The sequence below is a fragment of the Ceratotherium simum genome, chromosome 5, assembly GCF_057802395.1.
Source record: "Ceratotherium simum simum isolate JZ-2026a chromosome 5, ASM5780239v1, whole genome shotgun sequence".
Taxonomy (NCBI): Eukaryota; Metazoa; Chordata; class Mammalia; order Perissodactyla; family Rhinocerotidae; genus Ceratotherium; species Ceratotherium simum.
In genome coordinates, this window is record NC_141904.1 from 54453790 (window position 1) to 54473371 (window position 19582).

General features: G+C 45.9%; 1 protein-coding gene across 8 annotated transcripts in view; it reads left to right on the top strand.

The window, feature by feature from the left end:
- The window catches only part of CACNA1D (calcium voltage-gated channel subunit alpha1 D), a 340557-nt gene that overhangs the window by 244830 nt on the left and 76145 nt on the right, over window positions 1-19582 (top strand). For 7 of the 8 annotated variants that reach the window (XM_087431185.1, XM_087431186.1, XM_087431187.1 and 4 more), the window contains 10 exons: window positions 3601-3688; window positions 5014-5040; window positions 9069-9229; window positions 10160-10385; window positions 10517-10724; window positions 13550-13670; window positions 16727-16841; window positions 17359-17428; window positions 18304-18370; window positions 19112-19259. In XM_087431185.1, coding sequence (XP_087287311.1) covers window positions 3601-3688; window positions 5014-5040; window positions 9069-9229; window positions 10160-10385; window positions 10517-10724; window positions 13550-13670; window positions 16727-16841; window positions 17359-17428; window positions 18304-18370; window positions 19112-19259 — 1231 coding nt within the window. The remainder of the gene's footprint in view (window positions 1-3600; window positions 3689-5013; window positions 5041-9068; window positions 9230-10159; window positions 10386-10516; window positions 10725-13549; window positions 13671-16726; window positions 16842-17358; window positions 17429-18303; window positions 18371-19111; window positions 19260-19582) is intronic. The other variant, XM_087431184.1, reaches the window with a different exon arrangement.

Below are 19582 nucleotides of genomic sequence, written 5' to 3' on the forward strand. Positions count from 1 at the left end.
CTGTGAAATCACAGAGTTTGTTCATGCAGTGAACTTAGAACCTTCTAGTTCTAACTGTCTGTCATTCTCCTGTCTGACTTTTTAAAACATAGATGAGATCCTACTGGGGCCAAGTGATGTGAAACTCATATCAATTTATTAACATTAAAAACATGAATGCCTCATGCAAGCGAAGGGTGAAATGCTTTAATGGACAAACAAGGTCCTTGGTTATGCCCACTGGGCCTGATATTTTATGTTCTTTTGGAAAAGGAAATGGTATCCTGTGGCTGGGAGTGAGAGGCTAGGGTGGATGGAAAGGCTGTCAGGGCCCCCATCGGAGCCTGGTTCTTCTGCTCAGATTTAGGGGCTGGATCAAGATCCATTTCTGGGACCAAATGAGGTCACCACATTCAAGCATAGTCACATCCTCTTCCTCCTCCTTCCCCCTCCACTCCTCCTCCTCAGCCCTGGGACGTCATTCTGGAATAGGTTGATTTATTATGGGCCCCTGGCTCTATACGTGTCAAATAATTCTGACAGAAAAGCTGCTATCCCCATAACAGGCTAAGTTAGACAATAACAACTCAGTTTGAGGCAGAAAAGATACAAACTGAGAGTGGTGGCCAAAGCTGATTTGGGAGTACGGAGGATTGTTCGCACTTGATGCCTCTGTGCCATAATAGAAGTGGTCAGGGTGAAGGGACACTGGATTTGGGCCATATAGGGAGTGTTGCTTTGCCTCCAGGGAGCTCCAGGAGAGCTTTCCTGAGATGACCAAATTACCGTTTTGAGCCCCACTGATTACCCAATGCTGTGGACCCACTCTGGATTGACCCACTATGTGTCTTATCTCATTTAGTTTTGCCAACATCCCGGTAAGTAAGTATCCCCATTTTACAGGTGAGAAATGAAGTCTTGGAGAAGTTTGGTCACAAACGTGGGGTTAAATTTAGATCTGACCAACCTGAGAGCCTGCTCTTAGCTACTGTCCCACCTCAACTGAAGGACAGAGTCTGTTGGGAGAGCAGGAGGAGTCCTCCTCCCTATCAGTGCAGCTCTGACACTGTGCCAACAGTTAGCCTCTCTGAGTTTCTGTTTGGGGAGTTTGGGTGTATTTCTTACCTTTCCTCCCACTTAGTCTAGGAGTAGGCAGTACGTTTCATACACTAGTAGTTGGCACAGAGCCAGAAATGCAAAACTATGTCCCTCTTTCCCATAGGTAGTCTGTAATTTATCTGTTTTGATCAGATCGTTTGAAAAACGAAGCTAGGAATGAATGCAGCAGCTAGTGATATTATCGTGGGACATGACCCCAGAGAGTGAAAAGCCACGAAGATTTAGCCTGTTCATCAGAAGTTTGCTCTTTGGGGAATAATAACTGAAGTTACAATATGATTCATATTAGAACCATGAAGTATTAAACTGTTAGAGATGGAAGTCACCCTCAAGAATGTGGAGTTAGCACCACCACTTTACCCTTTACCAGAGCCCAGGGCAGAGTCAGGACCCAACAGGCCCGAGGACCCCCCGTATCATGCTGCTCTTGACTTCTGTCCCTTCAATAGTGGCAATACCCACCAAGAAAAATGTTCCTCAGAGATGACTCAGGGTTATCTTTGTAAGGGTCTCCCACTGTGATTCTTTGTCCTGTTCCTGAAGAGAAGGGTGACCCCATGGGAGGAACCCATAACAACGAACTTGGTTAAATTTTACAGTTTTTTAGTCTTTCTGCTCGATTCAGGGCATGGAACAGTCATGGAAAAGAGAATTGCGTGAGCAGCTTCCTCTGTGTGTGTGTGTATCTGTCTGTCTATATGTATGGAGTTTTTGTTAAAGGTTTTTCCATGATTGGATTGTGGGGTTTTTTTGGTTGGTTTGTTTTTGTCTGTTTTTTTGCGTGGAGTAGTGAAAAGTGAATCAAAGTTTGTAGTTGGTTTCTTTTGACTTAACTAAGGAAGAAAAAGGTCATTCTATGAGAATACCATAGGGTGGTATGGATCTGTAATTCTGCTCATTTTGCCTTCGCTTTTGAAACCTTTGCCTAAATGTTCCTGGATATGACTGTTGAGACTCCCACCGAAGCAGGCTCCATTCCTTGGGTGCTCTCAGAAGGAAAAGGATCTTCTCTGGTGCCTCAGAAAGATTTTCCTTAGAGCTCTGGGTCCTTTGAGTCAGGTCCGCCTTCATCCTTGTCATTCACGTCATGTCTCTGGCCTGAGCAAGGTCAGCAGACATGCAGCTGTGCAGACAGAGCCGTTGATCCAGCTCCTTGTCCTCTTCGCCTGCGCTGGCCTCAGAGTCTTCACCACAGTGCTCCAGGCACCACTACCAGTGTTTGCAGATGAAACTGAGGCATCCTTGTTAGGGGGAGCCATGTGGGCAGAGCCACGGGGGAAAGCCTTCCTGTTGACACCATAAGGTCTATAAACAGTTGCTGCAGTTCACATTATGCATCAGGGAGAAGCAGCACGTGTGTTCAGGTGATTCTCCCATGTTTCCATCTTTGCTGACCTCTCCTAACCCCAGAGCAGAATTAGTCATTCCTCACTACAGCGTTTCCGGAACTCCTTGCACAGACCCCTGAGGTAGCTCTTTTCACAGTTAATTGAAATCCGTTGAGGGGTTGCCTCTCCCACTGGTCCTCCAGGGCAGGTGCAGGGCCATGTCCCTCTTTGTGCCCCACACCTCCTTCACCACCTGGTCTCCAGCACATGCTCATGATGTTTATAGGGCTGAATCAAGTGGATGAAAAAAAACGCCCATGTGCCAGATGGTGGCTCTGGTGGGTCCCTGGGCCTCCCGACACTAGGGGGTGCATTTCCACATTTCCTCCACTTCTCCTGCTCAGGATTCTGCTAGGGAGGAGTGAGACATGCCTGGAGACCCTGGTGGCACTGGGACCACAGTCAGCTTTGCCCTGTGGTCACTGGTTGGGAGAAAACCTTCTTCCACCCGTGAGACTATACTTCCGTGGTGCTCTAGTGCCCGCTTCTTCGGTAAGCACCCTCTGTGTGTGGGCTTCACAAGCTCAGCGGAACTTAGACATCAGATAAATTAACTAAAAATGAGTAGAGCTCTAAAAACTTTTAAAAAGATTTTGCATTTGGTAACTTCATGCCCTCCTCCATCTGTAATACCTCCTCTCCTTCAGTATATTTAAAATAAGAAGTTTATGGAGTATTTGATCTATTCACAGATTTTCTAACATATACCTGTAGGTCAAGCAAAGACGTAGCTATAGCTGAGATGTTTTGGTGGCCTCAGTGCAAACCTGGAAATCAGGAGGATAGGCTGGTGCTAGGCACAGTGACAGGGTTCAGTTTGGTCCCTAGGCTTCTTTTCTTGGGAGGTGTCTGGATAGACAGAATTTCCTCCTGATGGGGGTTTCTGTGGGCTTTCTCAGCAGATCACGGAAGCAAAGGCTCCCTTGCAGTGGAGGTGCCTGATTTCTTGGCACTTTCTTTTGCCAGTCAAGCCCCTGAGGACCCCTCGTTGCCCTCCTCACCCTTCTCCCGGGTTCCCAGAGGGTCTCCCTGGTGGTGGAGATCTCTGTCTGTCTCACTCCCAGGTGCACAGTGCTTCCACTGTGCCAACTAAAGTGTTTTCTCCTCCCCACAGCCAGCATGCCCACCAGCGAAACCGAGTCTGTGAACACAGAGAACGTGAATGGAGAAGGCGAGAGCCAAGGCTGCTGTGGAAGTCTCTGGTGAGTGAGGAGGCCACTTGCCCTCTCAGCTCCTCCCATCTTCTTAGAGAAGCAAATATGAGGAAGACACCCCAGATTTCAGTGGAGCCCTGGGGCCATAGCCTCAGGTGCAAGAGGAGTGGGTGGGCTCACCCTGGACCCCTTGCTCTTCCTCCTATCCCTGGCCCCCGAGACCCCCTGCATTTCACATGCCTCTTCCTCCAGAGCAGCCCACCTGCTCCAGGGCGTGCCAGGTAACCGGCCTTCCACTGTGTCTACTAGGTGCTGGTGGAGAAGAAGAGGCGCGGCCAGGGCTGGGCCTTCTGGGTGTCGGCGGTGGGGGTAAAAGCCCTGCTTCTCCTCCAAGGCTGACGCTGGCAGCAGTGCTTTGAAGAAGAGCTTGTATTGCAGAGTCGCTGACTAGCATATGCTGCCTATTTAAGCTTTCCTTCCCTCACGGGCTCTCCCAACCTCATGCATAGTGGCTGGATATGAGGCTCCGCCCTCCTCTGCTCACAGCACTTTTTCCTTGGAGCCCTGCACCACCCTCCCTTAACGATGGAGGATGCCCGCACATTAATACCCCTTGGCTTTTTTCTAGATGAGTTGGGCTATGGTAGCATGGGGACGGGCTGTGTGGAATGTGCAGAGTACACTTTGCTTCCTCTGGTGTCCTTTAGGTCTTATGTCTGTAAAGGACAGGTGTGGTTTTTAAGAGAATTCGGTCTTCTTGGCAGAGGTTCATAACAATGATGTGTTCTGGACCAAATCCTCAACAGTTTACAAAGTGAATTTGCCTCCTTTCTCTTGCTCTGCCCTCCTACAATATCATGAAGTAGGCAGGGAATGGGTTTGTCTTCCCCATTTTACAGATGAGAACACTGAGGCTCAAAAAGGTGTGCTGCTTGCCCAAACTCCTGCAGTTAGTGAATAGCAGAGCTAGGACTCCTAGTCTAGTGCTCCTTTTGCTATAGTAGCAGCACATACTGCTGTTGAGATGAGTGACTGAGTCACGGGCAGGAGAAGGCCTGCTGGCTTCAGTTTGGGGACTGTGGGGGCGGGGGTAGGGGGAGAACCCTGGCATCACTGCCTGTGCTGGGGCTGCTCAGGGATTCTGGCTAAGAGTCTTCTCTTGCCTGGGCCCTGGAGGGTGCTCAGCCTGACCCGCCTGGCACTGGCAACACTTTGCCTCCTGCTCTGCTCTTAACCAGCTGGCCCACCGTGGGGACTGGGGTGCTGAGTCTGGGCTTCTGTGCATGGCTTTTACAATATCTCTGCTGAAATGATGGGGGAGTGTATGCTCAAGCCTTCCTAACAGGAATCATATTTTTTTGTCTTTCTTTCAGTCAAGCCATCTCAAAATCCAAGCTCAGGTCAGTATCTTCTTTCTATTTTTTCTTAAGCCCATGTGTTGGGTTTTTATGTTCTAACTTCTGAATTTTACATGGAGTTGCTCTAGACCTGATTTTTGCTCTCTGGGCTGTAATGTTCACATAGAAGATCAATCCCCCCAGGAAACATTAAGCACCTGCCTGGAGAGCAGTGTAGGAGGTGCCGAAGATCTCCCCCTAAAACAAGCAAACCAAGACACAACGATGAACAGTGTTTTGCCTACTAATCAACCCTTCATATTGCCTCCCAGAGTCATTTCTCTAAGAGAGACACTTTCTGCTTAAAATTAAGCTTTCCGTAGAAGAGGGTTCAAGAGGTTTTCTGAGGTGTCATGTTCTGTTTCTTGCTCTGGATGTAAGTTGCATGGTCAGTTGGTAAAAACGCATTGAACCATATACCTGTCATTTGTGTCCTTTTCCATGTATGTTGTTTTTCAGTTAAAAACAACGTTTTACCACTATGTACAAAAATTAACTTGAAACAGACATAGAACTAAATGTAAAACTTAAAACTGTAAAAATTCTGGAAGAAAACGGGAAAATTTTTGTGACCTTGGATTAGGCAAAAGTTTCTTGGATACGACACCCGAAGCACTGGACATAACAGAAAAAACTGATAAGTTAGAAGTTATCAAAATTAAAAATCCTGCTCTTTGAAAGAAAATAAAAAGATAAGCTGCAGACTGGAAGAGAAAATATGCAAAACATATTTGATAAAGGACTAGTATATATAGTATAGTATAGTATCCTGTATACAGAGAGAATAATATATACGCAATAGTGTCAATGATAAGAAAACCACTCAATAAAAAAATGAGCAATAGATTTTAACAGGCATGTTATCAAAGAAGAGAGATGAATGGCAAATAAGCACCTGAGATGACTTGGTCATTAGGAAAATGCAAATTAAAATCACAATGAGATACCACTACAAACCTATTAGAATAGATCAAATTTAAAAATCTGACAGTACCAAGTTCTGACAAGGATGCAGATCGATGGGAGTTCTCATACATTGCTACTTGTCGAATAACACAGCCATTTTAAAAACAAGTTGAGGGCCGGCCCCATGGCTTAGCAGTTAAGTGCGCGTGCTCTGCTGCTGGCGGCCCCGGGTTCAGATCCTGGGTGCGCACCGATGCACCGCTTCTCCGGCCATGCTGAGGCCGTGTCCCACATACAGCAACTAGAAGGATGTGCAACTATGACATACAACTATCTACTGGGGCTTTGGGGGGAAAAAAATAAATAAATAAAATCTTAAAAAAGAAATAATTAAAAAAAATAAAGAAATCCAACTTGTATGGATTCTAAAAAAAATAAAAAATAAAAAGTTGACAGTTTCTTGTGAAGTCAAACATATTTACCATGTGACCCAGCAATCTCACTTCTAAGGTATTTATATAAGAGAAATAAAGATATATGCCTACACAAACAATTTTTACACGAATTTTTATAGTATTTCTATTCATAATTGCCATAAATAACTCAAATGTCCATCAAATGGTGAATGGGTAGACAAATTGTGGTTCATCCATATGATGGACTAATATTCAGCAATAAGAAGGAAAAGACTACTGATAGATGCAACAACACAAATGAATCTCAAAAGTATTTTTGCTAAGGGAAGGGAGCCACTCTCAAAAAACTGTGTATTGTATGACTCTGTTTATAGGACATTCTGGATGAAGCAAAACAGTAGGGACAGAAAACAGATCAGTAGCTGTTAGGGGCTGGTGTGAGGAGAGGGGATTAACCCGAAGGGCCACAAAGGAACCTCTGAGTAGTGGAAATAATCTACATCTTGATAGTGGTGGTGGCTCCAAACTGTAAACCTAAGAAGAGTACATTTTACCATATATAAATTACATCTCAATAAACCTGACTTTAAAGAAGGTCAAATACCGTATGATTTCCTTCATTAAGTAGTAGATAATAACAACAATAAACAAACACATAGAGACAGAGATTGGATTGGTGGTTACCAGAGGGGAAGGGGGGAGGGAGGAGGGTGAAAGGGATAATTCGGTACATGTGTGTGGTGATGGGTTGTAATTAGTATTTTGGTGGTGAACATGATGTAGTCCATGCAGAAATGGAAGTACAATGATATACACCTGAAAGTTTTACAATGTTATAAACCAATGTTACTGCAATAAACAAAAAATTAAAAAATAAATAAATAAATAAAAAGAATCGGAAGCCCTTCCATGCCACCCTGTTGCCAGAGGGCGTATAAGTTCCTTCATAACTTGGCCCCCAGCTCACCTCTGGCCTCGTCTTTTGACAACCCTCCCATCCACCCCACTTCGCAGCTGTACTGGACTGCCCTCAGCTTTCAAATGTACCACACGCTCTGTCTCTTCCCACCTTGGTCCCTTTGGCCATGCAGGCTCCTCTGGGTGGAGTGCCCTTCTCTCTGGCCGCTGGCTCTTACTCGACTACTGAGAGCCAGCCCAAATCTCAGCTTTTTGGAGAAGCCTTTCCTGACTCTTCCAAAAGAGCATCTGCACCTCCCTTATCTTTGTTCTTTACGTAGTACCCTGGGAATAGCACTTGCCATGGATTTATAATTATTTGCCATAGCCCTGCGTGCTTTTCAAGGACAGGGGTCATGGGACCATGCCTTCTTCATCTCAATATGCCCAGTCCCCAGTACAGGGCCTGGACACTCAGCGCCCAGTAAGGGGCAAGATGGGGGGGTGCAGTTCTGCAGGATTTCAGGGGATGTGACAATGAGGTCTCCTGGATTTGGGAGACACCTGTGACTTGTCGCTATAGCCTAAATAGACCACCCAGGCTGGATCTTGTTCAGACCACTTTGCTTGTGTGTACTGAATTATGCATCACAGGAGAGACCCAGCCTGGAGGAGGGCAGTCTTTAGTGTCCTCTGTGGAATTTTTCTTTGCTGGTCATCATGTTTCCAGCTGCTATTACCATTGGAAACCACATAGCAAAAGCAATAACAAAATGCACCTTGCTTGTTCCAGGTCTTGCTGAAGAGTTCTTTGCCCAGTCCCTGGGTCATGGTGTTTTTAGCGTAGTACAGCCTAGTCAGCCAGGGCTGCAGCTTGGACACAGCCTAGAGAGTCCTCTGACTCAAGCCCTTAAAGAAAGTGCGACCCGCCCCGGTCAGTGAGCCCAGCCTGGACGAGGCTGACATCGACACTTGGCTGGCCCTTCCCTGGAACATACTTCACCAAACCATCCTGTGGCAGGGAACGTTTTCCACAGGGAGACAGGCTAAGGGAGAGGATACTTTCCCTAATTATAGACAGGAAATGAAAGTAGGTAGGGGACATGCTACTTGTCTGTTGGGTTCAGCTCATTTTATTTGTATGAAAACACAATTCAATATTGGCTCTTCTCCTAAAGGTATATTTTGAGCATCGACTGGTTAGAAAGGGCACCTGATGACTCAGTATGAACACTCATGTCCTACTCAGCTTTGACAACTCGGCCAGGCTCCAGAGGAACCTCACGTATTTGAGAAAGGACTGGAAATGTCCCTAAAAGGAAAGCTGTGGTTTTGGAGCACTTCGCTGCCTGATAAATTCCGTATGATGACAGAGATGCTGCAAGAGATGTGTATAATGAGCTAAGTGGCTCTCTGCAGCGATAGCATGAACAGATCCGTGCACCGTATGGTGGGAATGTGAACCACATACATGTGCGAGTGCCGTTTTGCATCTGCACCAAATCTGCGAATGTCTAGATTTTCTAACTGGTTTGAGGACTGCGTATGACAGATTCTGGAGTTATCTAAAGCCATAGGAAGGAAACCGATAGCATGATTAAGATCATACTTTTAAAAGTTGCATTTTAAGACCAACATAATTTACATTATGAAGTCTGTTAATTTCTATGCTATTTGTTCTCGTCTTTCCTTCTTGCACCCCCACCCCAATCCAGACCTCTCAAGTGAAAGCCAATTGCTTCTCAGTAATGTTTATTGGACACTCAGATGCGGTGTCTGTCATCCAGGGAGTAACGTTTGCGTCTCTTTCAGCCGCCGCTGGCGTCGCTGGAACCGATTTAACCGCAGAAGGTGCAGAGCTGCTGTGAAGTCTGTCTCGTTTTACTGGCTGGTCATCGTCCTGGTGTTTCTCAACACCTTAACCATTTCCTCGGAGCACTACAACCAGCCTGACTGGTTGACGCAGATTCAAGGTACAAGCAGAGGCCACTCGCTTTTTGTTCTGAATTGGGGATCCCTGAAGCTGTCCAACTGCAGTTTAGTCTTATCTGATGGATGTATAATAAAGTATTGGAACAGTTCTATAAGCATTATCTTGGAAGATGGTAGAACCATCTAAACATAGGGTGCACCTGGAGTGGGGGTGCGGTCTGTGCTGTATGGTGAATGAAGCACCTTGGAGCTGATTAAGGCCGGAGCATCCCATTGTCCTAACCCCATGACAACCTAGGATCAAGGAATCTTGCAGCTGGAAGGGACCTCATAGCCCTTTCCCTGCCCCCATGGGAAGCTTTATTTTTCCCTATGGTATTCTTGGCAAGTGGTGGTGGTTCCCCTATTGTTCATATCCCCAGAGACAGCCCATTCTGAGTTTTGAGCTGTCGAGAAGGCCTGCCTTACATCAAGTTAGAGCTGTTTCCGTCCAGCTCTCCAGCCTGCTGGGTGGTATTTGCTGCTGTTATAAATGACATTGGCAGGCAACTGCTGCTTATATCATGCCGTAGGCAAGACCAGATGGGTCTTTTTGTCTGTGACTGAAGCAAAAAATATAATACGATGGGTGATCTAAACGCAGAATCCTAGGCTTTTAGGGCTGGAAAGTGTCAGAGGTCATGTGATAAACCAGCCTTCCCCATTTTATAATCAGTGAAACTGAGGCCCAGAGAATTCAAGGAACTTCTCCAGAGTCACACGTCTATGTTGTAGCAGAAGCAGGACCAGAACCTGGCAGGCAAACAGACTGTAACGTTAGTGCCACTCTTCTGTAGTGGGTGCGGTACCAGAGAGAGGGACAGAAGTGCTTGGGGCATTTCCCACGGGGACTGGTGGGAGGGAGGTGTGCGGAGAGGAATCTGAGCCACCCCCACCGTGAGATCCCAACCTATGTCTCTTTGTCTTTCCAGATATCGCTAACAAAGTCCTCTTGGCTCTGTTCACCTGTGAGATGCTGGTAAAAATGTACAGCTTGGGTCTCCAGGCGTATTTCGTCTCTCTTTTTAATCGGTTTGATTGCTTCGTGGTGTGTGGCGGAATTACTGAGACGATCTTGGTGGAACTGGAAATCATGTCTCCCCTGGGGATTTCTGTGTTTCGGTGTGTGCGTCTCTTGAGAATTTTCAAAGTGACCAGGTAAGGACATGTGTGTCTTGCTGCAGATGTTTTCTGGACATGGGGTAGGGATCAGCCGCATCGCTGGGCAGGTGATGTTTGGCTCTGTCCGCACGGGTGTTCTGGGCTCACATCCTCATCTTGACTTGTAGGCACTGGACTTCCCTGAGCAACTTAGTGGCATCTTTGTTAAACTCCATGAAGTCCATCGCTTCGCTGTTGCTTCTGCTTTTTCTCTTCATCATCATCTTTTCCTTGCTTGGAATGCAGCTGTTTGGCGGCAAGTTTAATTTTGACGAAACGCAAACCAAGCGAAGCACCTTTGACAATTTCCCTCAAGCACTTCTCACAGTGTTCCAGGTGAGTCCGCCTGTCCTCCTCTCCCTGAGGAGCACATCATGAGATGCCTTCTTGTCTGGTCACAACTCAATAAGACAAAATGCTTCCGTTTTTATTAGTAACCTCTGTCCTAATAATGTTCTGATAAGCTGTGTGCCATATAAGTCATTTATTTTGCATCTTGCTCCAGCTATCTCTGTGATGTGATTGAGTGTTTTTATAAGACCGCTGGATATTGAAAAAATAATAAACCCAAAACTTCTGTTTGATTTCATGAGGTTTCTGTAAGATAGGCTTTTAAATCCTCTTTCTGTTCTTTGCTAATTTGTGATTGCAGGCAAGTTTTGTAATCCTGGTTATAATGGATTTATGCAAAGCAGTGAATTCTAAAGCCCTGATGCTTTGGTGTGTAGTCAGAGGAATCAAGGTGATAAAAGTGTTGTGATAGGCTTCTGCCCCTTTCTTGTCCTCCTTCGTGTGATGTAATGAGGACACACAGACTCTGAGGGTATCTGGGCTGTTGAGGCCTTTATAGGCACTGGGCTGAGAAGGGAGTGACAGTGCCAGAGTGTGCAGGCGGCTCTGCACTCAGAGCAGCCTCTCCACCCCAGCTGGCTGTAAGCTGAGGTGTTCTAAACCCCCTCTTCCTGTGTTGTGAGCTGAAGCCCTTCCTTGGATAGAACCTAGCAGATAAATTTGAAAGACTCATCTCGCCCTTGTTGCTTTTCACATTCAATGTCGGTGAGCTTAGGAGCCCTGCCAGAGAGGCCTGTTGAGAGGACAGTGGACATTGAGGTCCCGTGGTGGCTCTTTCTGTGCTCAGCTCTGTGACCTTGGAAAGTCACTATCCTTTTCTGAAAAAACAAGAGACTAGAGGGAATGATCTCTAAGAACCTTTCCCACTTGGCCGTTTTGAGATGAATGGAGGTAGTGGCACTGCTATAAAGCCATAGCTTTAATTTTTTGAATTATACTTAATTTTGGCCACTGATTAGTCATTCTTTATCCCGATTTCTTTCAGAGAAACTTATGTGGTGGTGGCTTTTGGAATACATATATGAGGCACAAAATTCAAATGTTACAGAAGGATATAAAGTTACAAGTCTCTCTGCCACTCAGCCACCAATTTCCCCTTCTAGGAGGCAACCACCATTAATCAGTTTCTTGTATATTCCTTGAGATATAGTTGCTCATAGATATAAAGCAGTTAACCTGCCTACCTATAGATGAATATACACAGATGGTGGCTCACTCTGCATGCTGTTTTCCATCTTGCTTTTTATCATTTAAAGTGTCCTAAGAATCTTCCTTATTGGTTCATAAAAGGTTGCCTCCTCTTTTTCAATGCTGCATAAATTCCATAGTGTGGATGTGCCATAATTCGTGTAACCAGTCCCCTGCTGATAACTATTTTGTCATGTCCGCTCTTTGCTCTGTGGGTGACCTTGAACATACATTGTGGGGCACGTGTGTGAGTAGATCTGTGGGATAAATTCCCAGAAGTGGAGTTGCTGGTTTAAAGGGTGTATGTCCATTTTCAACGCTGATACTCTCATCCAAGGACGCTCCTTACAGGAGTAGTAACTCCTCCTCGGCGAGCAGTGTGGAGCCTTCCCGTGGCCTCACTCCTCTTCACCACAGTGGGGGTTCACACTTTTAGATTGTTGCCTGTCTGATAGGTGAAAATGCTGTCTTATTGGAGTTTTAATTCATACTTCTCTTATCAGGGATGAACCTGAATGTCTTTTCATGTGACTAACAGCCATTTATAGTTCCTTTTCTATGAATTGTTTTATCTTTTCAAATCATTTGCCCGTTTTTCTGTTTGGTTGTGATCCACAACAGTTTTAATTTTTAAAATATCTTGTCCAGATAAAAGATAAAGGAGCGTGCGATCTCACTCTCACTCTCTCGCTCTCTCAATCTCTGTGGAAGATAGTATATTTTTAAATTGCTGTTCGTGTTCATCGGATTCTGTTTCACGATGGATTGAATTGTCAGGTATCATCAGTAGAGAAGATTAAATTTGAAACTTCAGATGGTCATGAGTATCTACTCATGGGGTAGTTTGTAAATTTACATGAGATATTTGGAATTCCCTGCTTCTAACAACTCATAGATATAATTCCCCATTTGCACAGTTGGTTAACTATGTGGACTACCAGGCACAGTTAAAAAGAATGAGGTGAACCTACTGGCACAGAGGGCCTCCAGAGTATATTATTGAGTGGGGAAAAAAGCAAATTGCAGAAAGTTTATATAGTATGATACTCTTTATGTCTAATAAATCAGAGAAGACACCAACTGCTTGTTTTCTCTGGGTGTGTATATATGTATAAATGCACAAAGCTCCTGGAGAGAGACACCAATAGCATGCTCTCTGGGGAGAGGACTAAAACTGGGCTGGGGGGTCATCAAAGAGTACATAAGTCTTGTATGTAATGTTACTTTATTTTCACCAGAAGATTAACTCATGTATTGGTATGATTAAAAGTCATGTTTTGGAGCCAGCCCCGATGGTCTAGTGTTAAAGTTCTGCACTCCTGCTTCAGTGGCCTGGGTTTGTTTCCTGGTCGTGGAACCATACCACTCGTCTGTCAGTAGCCATGCTGTGGCAGCAGCTCACGTAGAAGAACTAGAAGGACTTAGAATTAGCATATACAACCATGCACTGGGGCTTTGGGGAGAAAAAGAAATCATGTTTTGAAAACTCTCTGGGATAGCAGATAGGTTTGTTCAGTATAAATTGGACTGTGAAAGGCGACTTAAACCAGATTTAGGAGCCCTGGGAGAACAACTGGGAATTGTGAGTCCACCTGCCGGCTGATCCCAGTTTTGGCTTCTAGATTCTGACAGGTGAAGACTGGAATGCTGTGATGTATGATGGCATTATGGCGTATGGGGGCCCGTCATCTTCGGGAATGATCGTCTGCATCTACTTCATCATCCTCTTCATTTGCGGTAACTGTATCCTTCAAGCTGACGAGGGCACTGTGGTGTCATTGTCTTGTTTTGTTTCTCCCTCTCTGAATTGGCCCGTGGTGGTGGTGGTGGTGGTGTGGTGGTGGTGGTGGTAGCAGTTGTGGTGGGAGGTAAATGCCCTTACCGTGTTAATATACTCTTCTTCACTGTTGATGGGAAGGCCAGAGTAGAGGCAGAGTTCCAGTTAGGCTTTGAGGAATGAGAGCAGGCCAGGGGAAGGAGCATGAGACAGCACGTGGGCTGCACCAGTGGTCACCCAGCTCGGTGTCACAGATCCCAAGCGATGGCTTAAGTCAAAGCCAGGTTGTCCTCTGTGCCATCATCCTTGAGAGGTTGGGGGCGCATCTGTGTCTTCTTAAGACCCTTTGTAACCAACAGGGAACCCCCCTTCAGTGGATTGACCTAAGCTCCCCTGAACCTAATTTTGCTTTGCTGATCTGTGCGTCTTTGGGGATCAAGTGTCCATTGGCTAGCAGCTGTATCAGGCTGCTGTCTTTTCTCTGACTCATTTTATTCCTTTTCCTTGCAAAGAGGTACTCTCTAATCCTAGACTTCTGAAAATTCTCAATCTCTATTCACCTTAGTCGGACCCTTCGTGACCCTGTGACCTTTGGTTTTGTCTGCTTTATCTGTGTCCTCCCTGGTAGTGCAAGACCTGGCAGGTGGAGGCCCTCAGGGGATGTTTAGTGAAAGAGCAGTGTATGGACATGTGAATACCACTCTTGGTCTTCATCTTTTTATTGTAAAGCATCCTGCTCTGGATTCTTCTCCTAAGAAGTCCCAGATCCCTTTAGCTGTTTTTCCCTAATCTTCTCTGGCTTGTTAGTGAATTGTCTTCAGTGTGGAAACCCCGGGACAAACCCGTAAGGACAATGCTTTGTGCTTCAAGGTATTGTATGGAAACCCCTATCTCAACACCTAGAAATCCTTCTAGTCCCCCATGCAGAGAGCCACCTGTGCCCATCTCCTGCCAGATTTTATGCAGCGGTCTCTTACAGCATGCGGTTTCTGCCGTCTGCTGGGGTTTGGGGTGGGTTCTGCCGTCTGCTGGGGTTTGGGGTGGGCACTTCTCCATCTCCCCAACTAGAGGATAAGTTTCTTGAGTCAGGAATCTTTTCTTTTTTGTGTTCACGTCTCTCATGGCTTATACTACAGGGTCTTGCGCAGTCAGCCGTTGGTAAATGTTTGTGAACTGAACGATTGATATTTTCTTTTTCTGCTCTCCTCGTGATTAACTCTTTAGGCCATAGCAGTGTACCGGCCTTAAGTCTGCACAGAAGTATTCCTTGGCTACTCTCTGTCTGGTTACATGTTGTGTTTTCTTCGTAGCACACATACCACTATCTGAAATGCCTAAATAGTTTATGTTCTATCTCCCCCAGCTGGAATAAATGCTACCTGGGAGCTGGACTCCAGTCTGTCGTGTTTCCTCCCACGCCCCCAGCACCCAGAACAGTGTCTGGCATGTCGGAGGTGCTTGGTAGATCTTTTCGAATGAATTCCATAGCACACTACTGTTTAGGAGGATCTGGGTAAGGCCTCTAAATACAGATGATGGGTATTTGGAACTTGTACAAGTTACTTTGGAACTTGTAAGGTTTTCCTGTGGTGTATTACTCTGGATTTGCTTTCCAGGAGAGCCTGGAAGAGAGTTTAGTGTCATTGCAAGACTAGAGATGTATCATTTCTTCATTGAGATCATTGTGAGAATTCTCAGTACGGTTAGTCCCAGCACTAATTCTTCTCTGAGCCATGATTACCCCACGTCCGTCAGAGGAGAGCTTGTGTTACCAACCCTCGTCCAGCCCAGGACAAACTGCTTCCCCAGGCTCATTGCAGCTCTGTTTAAGAAATAGTCTAGCATATCAAAGGCATTTTGAAAGTCCTAATACAATTCACTCACGTTCCTATCTTCTGTAAAGACTTGAATAGATTAGTCAAGCGTGAGATCCCCTGGAAGCTCTCTCATCATCAGTGCCTTGTTGGGTTATGCTTGTTTACATGTTCAGCAGCCCCTGAAGTGTCAGATTGCACAGGGCATGTGGGACAGTGGTGTGCCTCTCCCATCTCTGGGTCCCTGGGCTCCTGCAGTCTTGCATGCAGATGGCTGTGCATCAGCCAAAGAGAAGCATCAGTAGCAGAGAACCGTCTTGACTTACTGACCTTTGATCCTGTCCTTCTCAAAAATGTACTTCACTGATAGTGAATAAGAAACAGTCATCTTCTGATTTGGGAAGTTTGTTCAGAATTTATTTTTTCAATCATTCAGGGAAAACCACACATTTAACATTATAGTAAGAGCCGAAAACCTGATAACTTGTGTAATCATCTAACGTTTTACTATTTGAAAAAATGTAATTCAACCACAGTAGCCAAAGATATAGCCACATGCGGCTACTCAAAAGAATAGTCTGGCACCATCTGGCAATAAGTCAGGCACGCCATAGTCGGTCAGTGTTTGTGGAGTGAATGAATGAATGAGGTATCGTAGACTCTGAGGGCCATTTCAGATGAGAAAAGCTCAGACTGTCTCATGCAATAGGATCACCATTTGAATAATGTGTAGCCTTTAAAGGTGTCTGTTTTGGAAAGCATGCCCCCGATATATGTTATGGGTGTGTGTGTTTTGAAAGTAACAAAATGCATAAAGTGAAATGCAAAATGCATGAAAACACCATGTTAATGTTATAGGTTGTTTTATGCAATGCGTATCAGCTATAGATACCTAGATGTATAGAGAGACACATGTGTGCACGTGCAGGCATGCACATATGCACACACACGAAAGGAAATGGTAAGGTTTGTAGGTTTTCACGGATTTTAGTGAATCTTAATTTTTTTTTTCCAAACTGTCTTCTACAGGTTTCTAGTTTTTTTTTAAAAAACAGGGCTCTGGTCCTCTGGCTATACCAAGTGAACATAGCACTAGGGGACAGTCCCCTGTTACCAGCCTCCCAGAACACAGAGGGGTCACGTTGCCATTGTTGACCAGATGTCGTTGCATTTAGAAATGTGTTGTACCCTTAAAATTTTCAAATTAGATATTCTACTGAATGTCTTCTTGGCCATCGCTGTAGACAATTTGGCTGATGCTGAAAGTTTGAATACTGCTCAGAAAGAGGAAGCTGAAGAAAAGGAGAGGAAAAAGATTGCCAGGTAACCCCATTTTCACCTGAAGTGTTTGCTCAGGGAACTGCCTGGGGAGCCAGCTGCAGGTGAGGCCTGGGGCAGCCACCTGGACTCCAGGCAGCTGTAACTCCCATGTTGCTGCTTTGTGGTGATTGTGGATGACCACGTGGGGCAAACCAACCAGGATGGAGTCTTGGGCAGAAGCCAGGCCCTTGGCTGTCATTCCCTCGGAGTTGAGAGTAGGAGTTGCACGTCCCCATGCTTAAAGAATGGCTGCGGTTAATTTTGGCGTCATAAAATAAATGAAGCATTCAATGCTGATTAGCTCTTGGATGAGAATTTTAATAAGATGATCTGTGTAATGAGTCCAGTGCACTGAGATGAGCAGGAAGCTCTGAGTGTGGGTTGTGCTATGTTCTTGCTGTTAGTGTTGTTTCCAATTAAATTCTCTCCTTCATCAGGCCACTGTTGATTCAGAATCCTGATTAGCATTTTTATACGTAGCAATATGATTACTTGGTTTCTTGTGTTCTTGTCTCTGTAGAAAAGAGAGCCTGGAAAATAAAAAGACCAACAAACCAGAAGTCAACCAGATAGCCAACAGTGACAACAAGGTGTGTGTTCTGAAGCCCTTCTCCCCTTTTTGTTTCAAAATGATTCTGTTGATAGCACCATAAATGTACCATTTACTCAGTGAAAGTGTCCTGTGTGATATTGTGGTGTGAGTGTGTGGCACACCATTATAGACGCTGGCTTTCCAGGGGGGTTCTGAGGGAATTTAGGCACTCAGCTGGTTGTTAACCAGTATTTCACCAGAGAACCAGTATATATTTGGCTGGTCTGACCACTTATTTTTTCCTTGTTGGAATTGTGTTGTCAGACCTGACCTATGTTAGTATCTTCTCAGTGGGGATTAAAATCAAGGATTATTAATAGGTGTCTGCCCCCAGAGGGATCTCAAAATCAGGAGGTCTGGGTGCTCAGGGCTATACTGTCTAACTTCATCCCACTTATGACAGCTCTGGATTTTTCATTCATTTGTTCACTGAATCAGTAAATACTTTTTGAGTGGTTACTGTGTGTCAGATACTGGGGATCAGGCACCATCAAGACCAACGAGGTTCCTGCCTGCACGAGACTTACAGTCTAGTAGAGAGACAGGAGTCTACAATGTAGTTACCATACATGGCATACATGCGGTGTGTGTGACATCACTAGGATAGGAAAAGGTGTGGATGGTGCTGGCTAACCATGGCTGGATAGGGGTTATACCAATTTTCTCCTCATCTGCCCTCAGACCTTCTGTCTTAAGCAGAATCATCATCTGGGGACATGTGCTGTCCCTACACACTCACTCACGTACAGCGCACACTTTGAAGAGAACTACTCTGCTCTGTGCGGAAGGGTGGGGTTGAGTCTCCACTTTGGCTCTCTAAAGTGCATTTAAGTCAGAGTCTCCCCTCCTCCCAAGACCTCTCTGTCATCCTAGGTTACAATCGATGACTACCGAGAAGAGGATGAGGACAAGGACCCATACCCGCCTTGTGATGTGCCAGGTATGGTGGTGGAGGCCAGAGACAGGCTCTCAGCTCCTGAGGGATGTGGCTTTGCCACCACTGTGTGGTCAGCAGCTGAGTCTGTAGCTGGCTAGCCCAGTTGGGGCACACACTGGGCTGCTGAGGCTGTCGAGGCCATGGTTCTAGTCCCTTTGTGGGCCAGTTAGCTCTTTTTCTCTTGGTCGCAGACAGCTTACATAACCCAAATTCCAGGTGGTGGGGAGAAAAAGTGTAGGTGGATCCTGGCAAGCCCAGCTTTTGCTGGGAAATCTCTTGAGGAGGTGACCAGTTAATACTATTCACCTGACACTTTCGCATTTGACTGGTGCCTTTATTGGCTGATGTAGGAGGGACTGTGGAGTATGGAGCCTGGGTCACTGATTGTGTGTGACTTGAAGTCCCACACAGATTTTCCAGGCTGAGGCTGAGCAAGAGGTTACTGGGGAAACAGCCAGGTGCTGGGGGGATGGCAGTGAGAACCCCACTGCTGCTACCTTCTACCTGTGCTCCCGTCTTAAACTGCTAGGGACCTCATTCCCACGACTACACAGACTCATGGATGGGCGCACTTCTCGGCTCTCCACACACATTCAGTCCATATTCTGAAGAGTTTTGATTAATGTAAGCTGATAGATATTGTTCAAGTTTAAGCCAAATTTCATGTGAATTGAGAATAATAATTCAAACCCAAATGCAATCTTGGTTTATTTCATGCCTATAAAAAAAGTGTCTCATTTAAAGTAGGTGAAGAGGAAGAGGAGGAGGAGGAGGATGAACCTGAGGTTCCAGCTGGCCCCCGTCCTCGCAGAATCTCGGAGTTGAACATGAAGGAGAAAATCGCTCCCATTCCTGAAGGGAGCGCTTTCTTCATTCTTAGCAAGACCAACCCGTAAATACCCCCTTTCTGGTCACATCACTGCCCCGTCTCACCTGGGACCCTACAGGTTGTTGAGGGTGGCTGGGATGGGGTGAAGGAAGGTGGTTTATAGCTTTTTTCTGCACGTGAGTGTTGGAGCCCCCTGAGCCACCTGATCCCCCTCTGACCCCTCTCCGACCCCTCTCCTGCTCCTGCCTTGCCTTTGCCCTCTGTCCATCTCTTCCTGGCCTTCCTGCTCCTGGACCAAGGGGCTGGAGGGGTGTGACCAGGTCCTGGGGGGAGCGCCATTCCAGATTCTCCTCCCCCTTAACCCCTGCCCCGGCGCCAGCAGTGGT